The sequence below is a fragment of the Mya arenaria genome, chromosome 8 (assembly GCF_026914265.1).
Source record: "Mya arenaria isolate MELC-2E11 chromosome 8, ASM2691426v1".
In the NCBI taxonomy this organism is placed as follows: Eukaryota; Metazoa; Mollusca; class Bivalvia; order Myida; family Myidae; genus Mya; species Mya arenaria.
Window position 1 is genome coordinate 30,182,420 of NC_069129.1, and position 18,611 is coordinate 30,201,030.

Here is an 18,611-nt window from a genome sequence, read left to right on the forward strand (position 1 = left end):
AAAGGGAAGGTTTCTTATGTTTATCTTTTTATAAATAAAGGCGGTTTAACCGTGTGAGTTTCTAAAATTATAACCATGCTTCTGTAATATATTTTGTCACTTCTCGGATGAGCAGTGATGACTAGTTATGCATGAATATAAAGTCAGAAGTATGACCATATTCTTCGACGAATCTACAAAATGTCATTTCATTCCTCTATGAACACATCATAATCAACTTTCTTAGCAATATACGATTCAATGAACTGTTTGTAATGGTCTTTATCCAAATTTGTCTGTTGTACTGCGGGTACTTTCTCCATGTTGTTAATCCATGACGTCACTGCCGGAAACCTGTCAGGAGATAGCTCCACTTCCTGATTACTAAAGGAGTAAGCCAGATGAGGTATCCTCATCATGTGTGGCCAGACGTTTAAATCCACCATCTTCGGCTTGTCGCCTGTAAAATAAAAACAAAATATTAATGATTTACTGACAAATTGTAGAATATATTTCGAAATAATTAGTGTTTTCAGTTTTCATTCCCATGGTTGAGAAAATGTAAAGAACAACGCGGGATATTAGATTGAAACCGCAGCATTATGTGCTCTTAACCTAGGAAGACTGAAAGGGACTCGTTTAAATATGTTATGTCGGTATTTGTAAAAAAAAACACTTTGTTAGTGTTGACTTATTCCATGTACTTTTATAAACAACCAAGGCTGATCCAGTTATTGACGTTAGAGTGGGTCGTTAATTAGAACTGAAATTTAAATGGTTTAAAATGCGGCAGGGGGATGGGGGTTATCCCCAGGTTAATATTAAATATTCCTTGTCCGAAATGTTGCATTGCGAGCGTATTTCATTACTTTTTTTATCCAACATTGACTTGGAAAGGAAACTTAGACGATTTCATCGGACCGGGTGCCCCCCTCCTCCCCCCCTTCCACTTCCCACACTTCACTAAATCCGCTAGTGCAAACACTTACCAGCAATGAACATATATTCATTTGAATGAAATTGTATTATACTAATCTAATAATTACTCAATTTCTAATTGGTTTTCGGGCAAATAGAGCATTTTCTTTCATATTTAAGTGACACAATGTTACCCTCATGTTTGATGTATTATTTTCTGAAACCAATGCTTGTTAAACAAAGGAACAGTTTTCGAAAAACAGATACAGAAATGGTGCTTTTTCAACTGGAGAATTTGTGGCCACGTAGTTATTGTTTTAAAGAAAAACCTTTTAAACGCAAATATTTACACAAATCATATGATTTTTTGTTTTGATCATTAAAGTCAAATGACTTAAACACAATAATGCATTTAAAATAAAAATAAATAAAAATTAAATAGCTTTGTATCTAACAAGTGTAGTCTAAATTATGCTCTAATTTAAACTATGGGTGATTCTTTTTTTGTGCACATTTCGAAATAAACGAAATAAATTTTTTGATGTCTGATTTTATAAAACTATCAACTATAAAACTCTAACGAGTCTCTTTAAAGATTACATAGATAACAAAATATGAATGTAATGAACACTTTCGAAATCTGTACTTTGGTTAAACTTAAGTATTGATTAAAGATATCAGTACATCAGACAGGAGCACTAAAATAGATAACGGAACATGTATTGTGATTTGAAATACGATACGGACAATTAGATAATATTATATTTTACCGAAAAATAAAGAAGGTATTTCTGAGTGTCTAATGTACTTTATAATACAATAATATAATGTGTCTTTATTTAAAGTCAACCCAACACTTTTGCTTGACTTAAAATATGTCATTGTAATCATTTTAAAATAATTGAAAATAATTGCTCATGCCTATTATGGTTGTAGACATATTAAGAGACGCAGTGTTATGTGAATGTATACTATGATAATTAAAGTATAATTGATTTTAGTCTTTATAAATAACAATTTACAACGTTACCCCAAGGAAAGGAGTCCCTCGCTTCTTTACATCAAGTTCGAATCCATCTAAGGCAGAGAACATGTTCTCGATGTCTTCCTTGTCCTCTGTGTGGCTTAACATTACTTTGTAGAAAGCACCAATGAACTGCAATAAATAAACGTTTCATTGAAATCTGTGCAATCATGGGTTTACGTCATCTTTCACTGTTTTTGCGCATTTTCCAATTCGAAATTTACTGGGGTTGTCTACCACGTAAATCCCAGCTAATTTATAAATAGCGTTGGTATATGTTTCTCTACTAATCACGTGACTTTCACACCCTACATATACACATTATAAACTGAGAAGCCATTATGCGATTTCTTTAAACAGGTCAACTCAGTTGAGACAGCGACATAAATATTCGTTTATTCATGTGAAATGATGTATTTTCGGCGTTATATTAGCTCGTATTGACAGTTCTCAGTTTGTTCTGTAGCACTAATGTACTAGTATTTGCGGATTTTGCGACAATCTGGTGTCTAGCCCCTTTAACTTATTTCAATTCATGAGCATTGTGTCAAAAACTGAAAGATGGATGTGTTAAACTAAATGATACATGTATAAGGACATTTGTTTAATGGCTGTATTGGTCTTTTTCAGTGTCGGGTAATCCATAGCATGATGTCTCTAAACAGAAACTTCATTGAACTTTGGCTACTTCGTCACTGTAGCATCCATTGTATTATTATATTTTCAATTTTGTGGGCATTTGAAGCAACATACCTTCCCGTATTTCTCCTATAACATTCGGTCACTTGCCAGCTGGTAAGGGTCATCTGGATTCAGCTTAGTTTCAGGATACATTATGTCAAGATAGTAATTGACGATGAGCGAGTCAAAAAAGATCCTGTCATCAAGTTGGATGGTTGGAACCTTGCCAATGGGAGTATTTTCCACCAAGAACCATTCAGATTTGTCTTGTAGATGTATGTTGACGGTTTTGTGACTGAACATTTACCAAATAGGTTTGTTATTCATTTAGACTTTTTTATTTTTGAAATATTTAGTTTCTAAGACAATGTGGTATAGTCGTGGAAGGGTGTCATATGGGTACTAACTGTCAGAAAGATTTTCTGAAAAGGAAAAGAGGAAAAGCACAAAGCACAAAATGTTTCAGCATCATATCAAAAGTCCCCCAACAACCGAGCTAAACAATCACTCGCCCATAAAGTCCCATCACTCTGAATGTTATTGACACTGGTAAACAATCGACCAGAAAATCTACATCTGTTGTGAAAATCTCACCCCACCCGCATATTCTGGAAACTGTGCAGTATTCAACGATAGTAAATTCCATTTCTGTGGTGAATGACAAAATCTCACTTACAACAGAAATGAATAATTTCTTTGCCGGTGCATGCCGTTGAATAAATCCTACCTTTGGTTATGTACATGCCGCTAAATTTGGAATAAGTCCTCTCTTTGGTAATAATTAGGACGCTTAACTTGAAATACGTTTTCTCTGCTGTAACTACCATGACGCTTAACTTCGAATAAGTCCTCCCTTCGGCAATTGAAACGACGCTAAATTTGGAAAAAAATCCTCTCTTCGTGCCGCTTAACATTGAACACGTCCGCCCTTCGGTAATTAGCATGACGCAATTCTTGGAACCCCCCCCCCCCTTGTGATTTATATAACGCTAAACTAGAAATCAAGTTATCTCCGCTGTATCTGGTATTACACTTTACCTGACATAAGTACTCCCTTCGGTAATTGATCGGCCGCTAAACTTGGAATTAGTCATCCTTTTGGTATTTGATATGAATCTTAACCTGAGATAAGTCCAACCCTCTGTAATTGATATGACGCTTACTTAACATAAGTTCGCCAATCTGTAATTGGCATTACGCTTAACATAAAATGAGAAGTTAAGCTTGGAACTAGTCCTCCCTTTGGTATTTGATATGAATCTGAAATTGAAACAAGTCCTCCCCTCTGTAATCGATATCACGCTTACTTGACATAAGTTCTCCCTTTTGTTCTTTGCATGACGCTTTACTTGAAATAAGTCCTCCGCTCGGTGATTGGTAAGACGCCATTCTTGAAAAAGTCAAGTAACTCATATTGCATTTTATACCAATATCTCTTTTGTACTTCCTTGTCAAACAATTTACGATTACTACAGTACAAAATCTTCATGGTCATCTTACTAGATCTATCAGTGGTTTTTAAGCCAATTGGAAGACAAACAAAAAATGTTCCTACAGAATTGTATACATGTAGTTTATTGAAATATATAATAACATATTTGTTTATGGTATAAAAGAATATGATTCACATTGTAGAACACAATAGAAGTATATATAAAAAGTTTAATTATATAAATATTTCTTTTGAACAATTGTACCTGTAATAATGCAAGCATTTAATTATAAGCACTTAAAATTGTATACATATAATAAATGACTATCTATAAAATTATGGCTAAAAAATTACAGTCTATCACATTCTGTCATTTTAATTGAATACAACCTTGGATATATGTCAGTACATCAGTAGAAGTAGTGAGTATTTTTTATTTGTATCATTTATTAAATGTAGTGTTTCAGAGTTGTATTTATTTATCTAAGTTTAAATTAATTGCCAGTGAAGTGTTTTAATGCAAACATAATTTAGATTTCCAAGAATTTAGACATGAAGTTTAACTGCTAAATAAAATTACTACGTGATCTACTTAGAGCGGACTAAAATGTAACGCTTTTTGAGTATTTAAACCATCCAAATACATCCTATATTATTTTCCATAAAAAAATGGCCGAGGAGTTCCGAATGCAGTCTAACAAACACTCCCAATGAATGGGAATCGAACAAACAATATCTATCCAAGCAACAGCAGCGGTTCAACCATCACTTGCGGTCAAATCAGGCAAAATTAGAGGTCCATCCATTAAGCGCAGTCCGACCAACACATGTGGTCAAACCAACACTTATAATAAATTAATAGTTGTTCAACTAACGGTTGTGGTTCAATCAATATATTAAACCGTCCGATAACCAATACCTGTCTAACCAACAGTAGCAGTTCAAATAGCACTAGATGTCTAGCACTCCAATCTATACCGGTGGTCAACCCTACACTTACAATCCAACTTTTAATAGTTGTTGAACAAAACTTATGGTCCAACTAAATAAGCGGTCCAATAAACAAAAGGTGTTCAACCAACAGTAGTGTGTCGACCAACGCTAGCTGTCCATCACAGTTCACTTGCTGCCCTGGTTGCACTAGCAGCCAAACCAACTCTAGTGGTGATCTTGATGAAAAGTAATTTTCTCAAAACATAACATCAGTATCTTTGAATCAGGAGTTAGCAATAAGTATGATTGGTGTTGATTTTATGAATGGGTTGTACCATGTATGGGATTATGCTGTTAAAAACTTATCTGACTAATCATTTAAAAAAACCACTACACAGGTTACAGTATGAGATAATAACTCTGTTTTGTGCACACAGCAGTTAAAAAGTAATTGTGTCATGTTTCTGTGGATATATGGTACATACAGATTCCGCATCCGTTTCTAATAAATAACAATTACTCAGAGTAGTATCAGCATTCACTTTTCATAACAATTTACCCCACCCACTATTACCTCCTGTCTAGGTAGGCTGTCAAGCGATCTATATCTCATTTCATGCATATTATATTTCTACGATTTATTGTAACCCAATTAAAATGCCAAATCTAATAGAAATATAATTTATAACAAACCTGGTGAAGTAAATAATGCGATTTTAGCGCTGTTATTTGGCTTCGTTATAACCGGAAAAAACGGAAGTCACTATGCCGCAAAGGAGTATGGTCTATTGCAACGTTGCGATCATCAGAAAACACCGAGGAATTCCGCAAAGGATAAACATTTTAATGGCGGTAACACAACATTGTAATGTTCCATCTGTCTGAAGAAGTTTTCACACTTACGTCATATTCGATTAAGACTTTGACACCCCCTATCAGAAGCAAATTTGACAACCTTCAGAAGCAAATTAGCGAAAAATACACCCAACCATATATGATTTAAAAAATGACGTCCCCCGGGGGGTTATATGTTTAAATGGAATAGCACTTACCGAGTAATAATGTCTAAATTACTTGAATAAATAAACATTACAGTTCAAGTTATGGCAGTATTTTTGCTATGTTTTCTGAACTGAAATTGGAATTGAAGTGGCAAATTTTTCAATCGCTTAATTTCAAGAAAACGAGTTTGAATTATCTTTATCGTTTTCATATTTACATACTTTTTCTTGACAAACTTAGCTATTGCAAATGAAACCAAAATAATATGGGATAACAAGGTGTCAAAAGTTTACATAAGTGATTATTATTCATTGGATACCTTAAAAAAGACTGAACGTTAATTCTAAGTTTGGTGAGTTACAGTTTAACATTACTAAAAGTTACATACGTGAACTTACACTTTAAACACACATGCACACATTCCATTCTGCCGAAGGGCGTGAAACTTGATAACTTCATTCAGCTGTGTACTTATTATTTCTGTGGTTGTATTAGTTAAATAAAAAATAGTAAAATTATGTTTAGCAATTTTGTCTAACATATCTTAAATGTAAAGTGAAGTTTAAATACGCTCGTCTCTTAAAACCGACGAACTCGTATATATTGTTTGAATTCGGAATTGTGTCCCAGGTAAAAGGTATTTTTAATGTGAAAAAGTGCATTTCGGTTTGATTTTGGTATTTTGATTCTCTTAAATAATGACATACAAACTGTTCCCTTGGACAAATTTAGGGTACTGTTAGCACCCCCCCCCCCCCGAAAAAAATAATGAATAAAAGAGACGACAATAACAAAGTAACGCACATACCATTTACTATTACATATTAGCAATTCTAACTAACAAATCAAGTACATACAATGCTAAATGATAATCATTGCTCAATTATCACAGTTTAATACTTTCAGATGAAATGAATGGATACTTTCCCCTTCAACTTCTAAACCTTTTATCTATAACGTTATTTAGCGATTGATCAAAGCATTACAGAACAGCCTAGCCACATACCAGTTGGCAGCATTGTTTGTAGGGTAGATATTTAGAGATGTTGTGTAGCATCTCCAAGCTATATCAATCCTGTTCTCCAGTTCATAGCAGTGCCCCAGCACATTACAGGTTGTGTCGAGGTGACCATAGCTATAACTGTTCGCACGTACACATTCAACTAAATTTTGAAGTGCTGCATGTTTCAATGCATGCTGGTTCAACTGTCTGTAAGAGAGATATTGCATGTAGTGAAGGAATGGGACACAGTCAATCACAGCACAGTCCATCCATTTATGTTCCGGCTGTCGTTCTTGTCTATCGTCATCTGTTATTGTTCTGAACATTTCATACACAAGGTGTTCTGGTATGCAGCACTTTTCTAAATGAGTAAAGCGTACACACATAGCTGTGTACCTCTGTAGCATGTCCTTTGTGGATGAACTTAAACAAATTTCGTGGAATGCGTTGCTAGGTTTACTTTTAATCCGTCCATAACAACTACAGAATTGCCACACTGCAGGCCCCAGCAGGCTCTCACAGTAGGCCAGGCAGTCTGCTGCTGCCTCATACTGACCACTGCAGTACAACATTGAGGCAAACTTTAGTCGGCTTGATAGCAGGTCTGAGTCCAACGATATACTATACAGGGTTAAAGTGCCTTCAGTTATTGGTTGACCGAGATAAATACACTTAGAGGCCACGAGGGCGGCAAATGTCCCATACATAAAAGGTTTTATGAGAGAAATTACTTCTTGTTCTATTGGCGTTTTGGTGACGAAGGTATCGTGTAGTACTCTGAGGTTATTGACGATCAGGCAAGAACTATGTGTATTATCATTGACGGTTTGACTCTCAATGATGCTTTGTGGTCCGCCCATAAACATTTGAGAAATCTGGATATTTGTTTCTACATGCACCACCTTTCTGTTCATACAACTATGCACGTGTCTACCAAGTAAAGAAATCCTTTTACCTAAATCGTCCATTCGTATCTGAAACATACAGTCGAAATTTTCACTGATCATTTTTAAGATTTTGTTTGAGAGAATTGGGGGCTCAAATCTAAACAATTTTCCAGAAAAAAGATTCACCCCCGAAATGGTGTAGTGTGGACAGTAGTTGATCTTAAGCCATCTGCGCAGTGAGGTAAGACAGTAGATCACACACTGTATAAGGTTGTCTTCTCTCCATATATTTGGTGGATATGTCTCAATGGTAAACAACATGGCGGTCTTGATATGAAATGTGCTAAGACGGTCTCCAACTATTGGCTTTAGGAATGTTTTTCTTAATATTTTAATGAACACATACGTCTTGCGCTGCACAATATTCATGTCAAACATCAATAATCTCTCCATCATAGAGGTAGAAAACCTCCATTCCCATCTTGACTGTGGATAGTATAGGTCATCTTGAGTGACATGGAGTGCAGTGGAGTGACACCTGGATAGTCTAGAAGGAGAATCGGAATATCCTTGCGGCACCAGGAATACGCCAGAGTGTCTGACCTTGGCCAGTGTGCAAGGTATTGGCCAGTGTCCAGGACGTGGTCTGTGAAACAGAAACTGACACTCATCAGGAAGCCTACTGCAATGATAAGCTGTAACAAAATCGATGTTTTCATCCCAGCTCTTGGACGGGCCATGTTGCACTAGATCATCTCCACCACTCCTGAGATATTCATGAAACTCTATCTGAGTGTTTGTCAGCAGCACTCTTCCCTCAATGTCAATCACATCACTAAGTGAATCAACCTGTGTCTCTGGTAATGGTAGGTCTGATCTCAGCCTCTGTAGCCAGCAGTGTTGGGGTGGAGTCTCATCTGTCTTTACTACGAGAAGATGTGGCCTACCCTGCTGCCAATCGCTCCAGTCCAAAATTACAGGAACATCGTTATAACATACCAACAAATCAATGTCCGACTTCATTCCTAGGGTTGTAGTTCCCTCTGTCTGACTGCCAAACATGTACATAATGATGTTGCCGTGCTCTGGTTGATTCAGTAATGTATTCATTGTCTCTAGCAAAAGCAACTTCCTCCTTCTTCGGTCCATCATGTACCTGTTGACACCGATGTCCCCCAACACCCGGGACAGACGCATGGACATCATTCTCTGGCCGTCTTTGTTCATTTTCTGTCAAAATATTTGGAAATCTGTTTTCGTTACATCATTTACTGGTACGTAGTAAGGTATGCAAGAAAAATGGAAACATATGCTGTATTTAATAATTATGTTTTTATTCTTTGTATATGATTAGGAGTTACTTCGTTTCTTTACATGTTTGGAAGGTCACTATTAAGCACTCTCAAATGTAATGTCATCCATTTTTACCTCTTTTTCATGAATTGAAATTGTTCAATTAATTTCTTATTACCCTGACTCATCTGGTTTGCAATGATTTCGCGTTAACGAAGCATTTGAGGTGATGTTAATCATAATTTGTATTTTCTTTCAAAGGGACTTTCACGTTTTACAATATCAAGCATCGAAAACATTTATTTCGTTTGAAATGTAAACAAAATGCTTGTTTCAATAATAAAATATCAAATGAAGTTCACAATAGAGCTCTATTGATAGCAACTATTCGAAGATGTAACAGAAAATGCATTACTAATGCTTTTAAAAAATGAATTATTTTAGACTTAGATTTTCCAAAATCAATTCAAAGGAGTATCTCACCGTAATTGTTAGGTGTTTGATCGTAGGAGTAAATAAAATAACTTAATTTCAACGCTTTAAAAAATCTCTTGTCTGATCATAAAATCGGGGAGTGAGTCCCTTTAACAATAAACATAAAATTCAAACGTTTCTGCTTTCAAATCAAAATTGTCTTAAAAAAACGAGGGTGTAGCCCCTTCTCCCTGCCTACCAACGTTGGTTGTCTACATCAACTCTGCGAATGAGTCACTTTAAATCAGTCTTGTCTCAATAAAAATGGCACCACTAAATTCTTAAGAATGTTTAACGCTCTTTCCCTTGTCTACTGTGTACTGCCGACTCCTGCGTACCAAATAATAAATGTATTACTCTATACATATTAAGTGTTGTGTGTGTATTCGCATTGCGTATCACCCTGCTCTTGAGTCCTGCGTACTATTTAAATACCACTTGCCAAAAATCTTAAAAGGGGACCATCCTCTCTTATGCTGCAGAGGACGATTTACACTTAGCCTGGACATGTAATGCTAAAAGATTATCAACATGTTTCTTGTACCTGATTGGTTGATTCTAATGTATAACATACATTTTTAGCCAATGTAATTGCAGATAGACGACCATTTAGTTTTAAGCTTAATCATTAATATTTTCAACTTTCGCTGGTGTTGAAAGGTCCGTCTACGGCCATTCATCCGATACGCTCATTACCCCATTCTTAATCATTGAAGTGTAACTTCAAGTCATTTTACTATTACTAAAGGCCAATGATTGTCACCAATTATATTACGACGCCAAAGAATGTTTTACCTGAATCATTCAAACGTACTTTAAAGGGTATGTGTATCAAATTATGCCAAATGTCTGCGTAACCACGTACCACCCTCCATTTGGAGCTCCTCGGCCATTGTTATCGAAAACAACCTGGGATGTATATGGACGGTTTACAATCAGTAATCAAGTCTTTTGAAGTCCGATGCAAGTAGATCGCGTAGTAATTAAATTTAGCAGTTAAACTTAATGACTTAACTCTAAGGAATCTTAAATACGTTTGCAATAAAACACTTCACTGGCAATCAATTTCAACTTAGATCAACAAATACAAGTTCAAACACTACATTTAATTAATAATATAATTCAACATTCTACGAACTATTTCTACTGATGTACCGGCATACATCCGAGGTTGTTTTCGATAAAAAAAATGGCCGCGGAGTTCCGAATGACTACCCTCTTGAGTACCGAGTTGTCGTTAAAATGTATTGAAAGTACCTTATACCAACTAGGGGTTATATCCGAATTGTTACTGATTTTTTAATTTCTTTATCCACGAACGACACTATCATCAAACTATTTATAAAAGCTGTTCAAAGTTCCCAAGTGCTATCTTGCCCGATTAAAAACAAGGCATTCCGAATTGAAAAAAAAAACAATAACATTTTAAGTGTTTCTGATGATAGCTTTTTTACTTATCAATTTTTGTGTAAAGCTACTATTCTTTATATTAATTCGGTATTTTTTCTATGTGCAAATTGCTTTGTTACATCTTTAATTTCAAATCATTCCGTCAGTCACAAAGCCAACAAAGCCAATATATATATATAGTTTCGAAAGTACAGTGATTATATTCATACCGCAGTCTATCCTTTCATTCCTTTAATACTGCACTTGTCGAACATAACGTTAACCTCTTATTATAAGGAATATGATTGTCTTTTATTAATGATTTACTGTTTATATTTTGAAAAGGAAAAACGATAATACGGGTTTCTCCAAGACACGTCATTGGGAATTTTACTTTGCGGTTTATATTTGGTAACACCTCATTTCCTGATAAGATCAGAACGTATTTTTATCAGGTACACATTTGAATAAAAAAGCAAAGCGATATGCCGAAGATAAGATAAATGGCGAACACAACAAATCTATAATATATTGCATAGTATTATAATAAATGTCGAAAATATATACACATAAGTACTTATGTTCAAATTGTTGATTATAAAATTTAATTCTATTTATGGAAGTACTTGTAATTAATACACCTTTAAGACAACCTGTAAGAAAACCACAGTTGGAAGAACTTTAAGTTACTTCCCTTACTCTGCCTTTGGTATTAAATTCGTATTAAAGTTTTAGAAGATATATTCTTTAAAGAAGAGTTTTATGTCACTTCCAAATACCGTCGTTTAGGAAATGAATTTCAAGTATTTGTATAAATTTTAAAACTTATAGGGAATAACTGGATAGATATATCCAGTAAAATTTCGATTTGGCAATATGTCCAAAAATGCGAAAGATACATGTGTCGTAAGTAATGTGATACATCAGTAAGTAAGATTCAATGTGTCGTACATAACAATATCAATTCAATGCAAATTTTTGACAATTTTCTTTTTTTTTCTTGCAATTGTATCATGGTACTTTAATTGTCCCTTTGAGGTACGACGTTCAAGGTGACAACAAAAACATGTTGGTTCAAACACGATTCCATAGATTTATTTCGTCATTACCTTTCCGACTAATTAATATTTTTTTTTATATATATATTAATAATCAAACAGCTAATGTCTGAAATCAAAACACTAAAGGCACTGAATGCCCGTGTCATAAATGTAATTAAAGTCAAACTTTCTAATACATGTTAATTGTTTAACATATCAATAAGGCAAACATGAAAGCTTAAATTATAATGAAGTAATATATAATGAATTTTTTTTAATTATAACTTTAAGAAACTAGAATGCATATGATAAATATTGTTTTTATTTATATGCATTTTAGTTTTTGGACGTTACTTTTAACCATGGGCTAGCCTCCCTACATTGAAGTTTATGTATAGACGAAAAGGATTCTTTTTCCCCAACATGGCAAATAACTAATCCCCGAATTGCAAAGAATTTCGATACTTATTTTGTTCCAAGCAATCAATAATTGAAAGGCGGTCTAACTGTGTTGATTTCTTAAATCATAACCATGCTTCTGTTACATTATTCTATTATACTAGTGATGAATTTATGCATGAATTTAAAGTCATAAGTATGACCTTTTTCTTTCTATAAAATGTCATTTCATTCCTTTATAAATACATCATAATCAACTTTCTTTGCCTTATACGATTCAACGAACTGTTTATATTGGTCTTTATTCAAATTTGTCTGTTGGACTGCAGGTATTTCCTCCATCTTGTTTATCCAAGACGTCACTGCCGGAAACCTGTCAGGAGATATCTCTACTTCCGGGTTATTAAAGGAGTAGGCCAGGTGAGGTATCCTCATTATGTGTGGCCAGAGGTTTAAATCCACCATCATCGGATTGTCGCCTGTAAAATGAAATTTATTTGATAATCGCCGTATTAGTGATCGATTGTTGTATGTTTTTTGTCTTCAGACCATAAGTTGAGTAAATGTAAAGCACTACGCAGTAAGGTACTCAGTTTCTGCCTAAATCCACTATATTTTAATAAGACCGAAAGTGCCCTGATTTTAAATGTTTTGTAGGTACTGGATTTGTAGATATATTAACAATTAAAACTTAGGTGATTTTTTTTTATTGTTGAACAAATAATTTTGTTCACGTTTCACACGATTTCATTTCGATGTCTGACTACATAAACGTGAACGAGTCCTTTCAAAGATAACATAGATTACAAAATAAACACTTTAAAATTGTACTTTGATTTAAAGGGACTAGACACTAGAAGGACCAAAAATCGTCATATACAGTATTTCCTCAAAAAACAAGCCTAGAATTGTCAATATCACTCTACATGGCGGTTTTAATAGTATTTTGTCAATGTATAAGCTGAGTTTACGCGAATAACGGTTTCCCAGTTTAAAGTTTGCAAATTGAGCATGAAAATGTCACATGGTACGTACAGATACTACATATAATGCCACTACTGAACCCAGTAAATTTTGAATTGGAAAAATAAGCAAAAAATGCTTAAAATCGTCAACGATTTTAGATTGATGTACGTTTTTGTCATTTTTATTGTTTTCTTGCAATTGTATCATCTGGTGTCTAGTCCCTTTAACATCAGGTAGTACTCCATCAAACGTGAACATTGGAATGGAAATACAACTTAGTATGTATAACATATTCAAATATGATACAGAACAATGCATAACAATATTATATATTTTTTAAGAATTAAGAATTAACACAAAATATGATATTTCTGAGTCTCCCTTCTTATTTATAATACATGTAATAACGTTCTCTTTAACTCTACCTAATATTTTTTCTGGACTTAAACACATGTGCTTTAAATATTTACCAACGATGTTTTTCACGAAAATTCTGTATTTTAGGCATTATAAAACAATCAAAAAGAATGAATTTATGGCATTTTATATATATATATATATATAACACTTGACAATGTTACCTCCAAGAAAAGGAGTCCCTCGCTTCTTTACATCAAGTTCGAATTCATCGAACATGTTCTCGATGGCTTCCTTGTCCTCTGTGTGGCTTAACATTACTTTGTAGAAAGCACCAATAAACTGGAATACATAATACATTAAACAAGTTACACTAAGATCTGTACAATCATGTATGTGTTTAAATTAATATATTATAAAACCAATTTCAGCTAAATGTGTTAGAAACTTCATTTCTCTACTATGCGGAATGTTGTATAAGAATCTATACAATCTAACATTGAATTTTCTAAATTAAATGCCATATTATTTCCAATTCACTTCAGACTTAAATAAATATTGTGATTTTAACTTATTTGAATAAATGGGGATTATGTTGAAAATTGATTGATGGGTGTGTTATGTAAGGTGTAATATGTAATAACACAGTGCAACCTTTCAAACTAAAAAAAACATAATGCAACCTTTCAAACAAGAATAACATAGTGCAACCTTTCAAACAAGAATAACATAGTGCAACCTTTCAAACTAAAATAACATAGTGCAACCTTTCAAACTAGAATAACATAGTGCAACCTTTCAAACTAGAATAACGTAGTGCAACCTTTCAAACAAGAATAACATAGTGCAACCTTTCAAACTAGAATAACATAGTGCAACCTTTCAAACTAGAATAACATAGTGCAACCTTTCAAACTAGAATAACATAGTGCAACCTTTCAAACAAGAATAACATAGTGCAACCTTTCAAACAAAATAGCATAGTACAACCTTTCAAACTAAAATAACATAGTGCATCCTTTCAAACAAAATAGCATAGTGCTACCTTTCAAACTAGAATAACACAGTGCATCCTTTCAAATATAATAAAAAAGTGCAACCTTTCAAACTAAAATAACACAGTGCCAGCTTTCAAACAAGAATAACATAGTGCAACCTTTCAAACTAGAATAACATAGTGCAACCTTTCAAACTAGAATAACATAGTGCAACCTTTCAAACAAGAATAACATAGTGCAACCTTTCAAACTAGAATAACATAGTGCAACCTTTCAAACTAGAATAACATAGTGCAACCTTTCAAACTAGAATAACATAGTGCAACCTTTCAAACAAGAATAACATAGTGCAACCTTTCAAACTAGAATAACATAGTGCAACCTTTCAAACAAGAATAACATAGTGCAACCTTTCAAACTAAAATAACATAGTGCAACCTTTCAAACTAAAATAACATAGTGCAACCTTTTAAACTAAAATAACATAGTGCAACCTTTCAAACAAGAATAACATAGTGCAACCTTTCAAACTAGAATAACATAGTGCAACCTTTCAAACTAAAATAACAAAGTGCAACCTTTCAAACTAGAATAACACAGTGCATCCTTTCAAATAAAATAACAAAGTGCAACCTTTCAAACTAAAATAACACAGTGCCAGCTTTCAAACAAGAATAACATAGTGCAACCTTTCAAACTAGAATAACATAGTGCAACCTTTCAAACTAGAATAACATAGTGCAACCTTTCAAACAAGAATAACATAGTGCAACCTTTCAAACTAGAATAACATAGTGCAACCTTTCAAACTAGAATAACATATTGCAACCTTTCAAACTAGAATAACATAGTGCAACCTTTCAAACAAGAATAACATAGTGCAACCTTTCAAACTAGAATAACATAGAGCAACCTTTCAAACTAGAATAACATAGTGCAACCTTTCAAACAAGAATAACATAGTGCAACCTTTCAAACTAGAATTACATAGTACAACCTTTCAAACTAAAATAACATAGTGCAACCTTTCAAACTAGAATAACATAGTGCAACCTTTCAAACTAAAATAACATAGTGCAACCTTTCAAACTAAAATAACATAGTGCAACCTTTCAAACTAGAATAACATAGTGCAACCTTTCAAACTAAAATAACATAGTGCAACCTTTCAAACAAGAATAACATAGTGCAACCTTTCAAACTAGAATAACATAGTGCAACCTTTCAAACTAGAATAACATAGTGCAACCTTTCAAACTAGAATAACATAGTGCAAACTTTCAAACTAGAATATCATAGTGCAACCTTTCAAACTAAAATAACATAGTGCAACCTTTCAAACTAGAATAACATAGTGCAACCTTTCAAACAAGAATAACATAGTGCAACCTTTCAAACAAGAATAACATAGTGCAACCTTTCAAACTAGAATAACATAGTGTAACCTTTCAAACAAGAATAACATAGTGCAACCTTTCAAACTAGAATTACATAGTGCAACCTTTCAAACTAAAATAACATAGTGCAATCTTTCAAACTAGAATAACATAGTGCAACCTTTCAAACTAGAATAACATTGTGCAACCTTTCAAACTAAAATAACATAGTGCAACCTTTCAAACTAGAATAACATAGTGTAACCTTTCAAACTAAAATAACATAGTGCAACCTTTCAAACAAGAATAACATAGTGCAACCTTTCAAACTAGAATAACATAGTGCAACCTTTCAAACTAAAATAACATAGTGCAACCTTTCAAACTAGAATAACATAGTGCAACCTTTCAACCTAAAATAACATAGTGCAACCTTTTAAACTAAAATAACATAGTGCAACTTTTAAACTAAAATAACATAGTGCAACCTTTCAAACTAAAATAACATAGTGCAACCTTTCAAACTAGCCTATTTGTTTCATAATATATATCATGCTAAAACCAAGAATCAAGGATTCGAATAAACCAATCGCACGATACGCCCTTTGATAAGATGGCCCTGAACATTCATATTTTTAAGAGTATTAGAAAATTGTATGGAAATCATAGAAACGTTGTTATTCCTTGAAAGATGGGCAGCAACAACCAAAACGTTTCTGTTTAACATGTATGTAGGCGTAACTTCCATAAACGGGATAATGTTGGGGAAAAACATGTACGGTTTTAGTTATACCATTTACATCAATTCAAGTTACATATGATTGATGATATATACATTCCTCAGTATTGTACATGCTATTCTGAACGTGTACAATATACACGTACCTGGATGACGTAGTTCATACCTAACATCCACACTGTCTACATATACTCGTACAAGCAGTGTTTGTTCCTTGCCCTTACACACCCTGTTTTGCAAAACATCTAATTTAAATCGTTTACACTGATTTCTGTACTAAAGCGTATACAAGTGTATATGTACTGAAATACGTGTAGCAGTAGCTATGAACATACCAATGCTCTTGTGAAGCAATATTATATCAATCCTGTGTACATAAGGAAAACAGGAACGATAATGTCACTGGGCTGTGCACTAAGCTATTAGTAATAAATGTGTACTCACTCGATGCCCTTGTGTAGCAGCACCAGCTTTGTCCTTTGGGCGTAAGAACAGGAATGCATGCTGTACAGTCGCAACTTCCCTTGAGTGGGCTCGGGATAAGTACTCCCTGTTACAAACAAATGCATGTATTTTAATAACTTCGGTGGGTTAGGCTGATGGAAGATTGCATTATATTCTGAAGGGGTGCCTTGGATATGCACTTCCCGTTAATTACAAACATATTTGTGGGTTTAGCTGATGGAACATTGCATCATATTCTAAAGGAGGGTTTCGGATAAGTTGACCCGGTCGATTATAAAAATGTTCATGTTTTAATAACTTTAGTGGGTTTGACTGATGGAACATTGCATTCCATGCTGAAGGGCTATTTTAAATAAGTAATCCCGGTCAATTACAAAAATATGTTTAAATAACGTTGGTTGGTTTGGCAGCGTTGAACCCAATTCTAAAACATTAGTAGCACGGTGTATATAGAAGTTCTTGTTTGTGTTGTTTTATTTATGGACATATATATGGCAAATTATCAAATTATAACCTTCCAGCCAAATTTGACCAACTACCACCTTACTAAGTGTAATATCTCTGTCCGTGCTAGAATACTGTCATGTGTATACAACTATTTAACAAGAGAATATTTATTTCAATCGATATATAGAGCTGTTTTTCTACAGCATACTTATGTGATTTATGAACTGCGGACATCCATACGTCATATTATCTTATTCTATATACACAGAAAAGGACTTACCTGATCGGAAATGTTTCAACGTCAAAGGCATTTTGATATTTTCAATGTCGGAATAATCCACGTATTAATTTGAGTATTGCTAAAACTTGTAGAAGTCCGATATAATCCAATTTTCTGACTACAAACCCAATGTGTGCAGGGTTTATATGCTTATAAATCTAGAACATGGCACATTCTCTTTATGGCGTGAAAGATAATGCACAGTACAAATATCACCGTCCTGTTTAATAATCTTTTTAAAGATATCGTACGCAACTTTCGGATTTGAACGAACAAAGGCCAGTGTTTTACATCAGCAACGATTTCCTTTCTTTTTTACAATCCGCCGGTCGTGTTTGTTTCCTTATGACCGAAACAGGACGATGTGGACTCATGAAATATTATTCTGTAACGCGTCATCCTGTTAATTCGATTTTAATTCGACGCCTAAAATAGTTAATTATATATAAAAATAGTATAGTACATATAGATTTCGCCGCAATCATAAGTCGTGCTGAAATATTACATAAACTGCTTTCTGCTTTGCATA

The 18,611-nt window shown here is 33.9% G+C and overlaps 2 protein-coding genes across 2 annotated transcripts; both read right to left on the reverse strand.

The window, feature by feature from the left end:
* Window positions 1-6: 6 nt before the first annotated feature.
* LOC128244119 (pyrimidodiazepine synthase-like) lies at window positions 7-18,113 on the reverse strand. Its single transcript, XM_052962135.1, has 5 exons — window positions 18,083-18,113; window positions 17,335-17,440; window positions 2,711-2,897; window positions 1,929-2,053; window positions 7-441 (listed from the first exon to the last, which is right to left on the reverse strand). The coding sequence occupies exons 1-5, from the start codon at window positions 18,111-18,113 to the stop codon at window positions 189-191; spliced, it is 702 nt and encodes a 233-aa protein (XP_052818095.1). The 3' UTR covers window positions 7-188.
* Window positions 6,785-11,364, reverse strand: LOC128243766 (uncharacterized). Its single transcript, XM_052961701.1, has 2 exons — window positions 11,246-11,364; window positions 6,785-9,089 (listed from the first exon to the last, which is right to left on the reverse strand). Exon 2 carries the CDS (start codon window positions 9,084-9,086, stop codon window positions 6,933-6,935), a length of 2,154 nt encoding a protein of 717 aa, XP_052817661.1. The 5' UTR covers window positions 9,087-9,089; window positions 11,246-11,364; the 3' UTR covers window positions 6,785-6,932.
* Window positions 18,114-18,611: the final 498 nt, after the last annotated feature.

Bases quoted from the DNA above. Each gene is read 5' to 3' on its own strand.
- LOC128243766 (XM_052961701.1), bottom strand. From the start codon at position 9,086: ATGAACAAAGACGGCCAGAGAATGATGTCCATGCGTCTGTCCCGGGTG.
- LOC128244119 (XM_052962135.1), bottom strand. From the start codon at position 18,113: ATGCCTTTGACGTTGAAACATTTCCGATCAG. The intron at 17,441-18,082 runs GTAAGTCCTTTT...TGTTTGTAACAG, and splicing joins GTTGAAACATTTCCGATCAG to GGAGTACTTATCCCGAGCCC. The intron at 442-1,928 runs GGTAACGTTGTA...TTTTTATTTTAC, and splicing joins CGAGGGACTCCTTTCCTTGG to AGGCGACAAGCCGAAGATGG.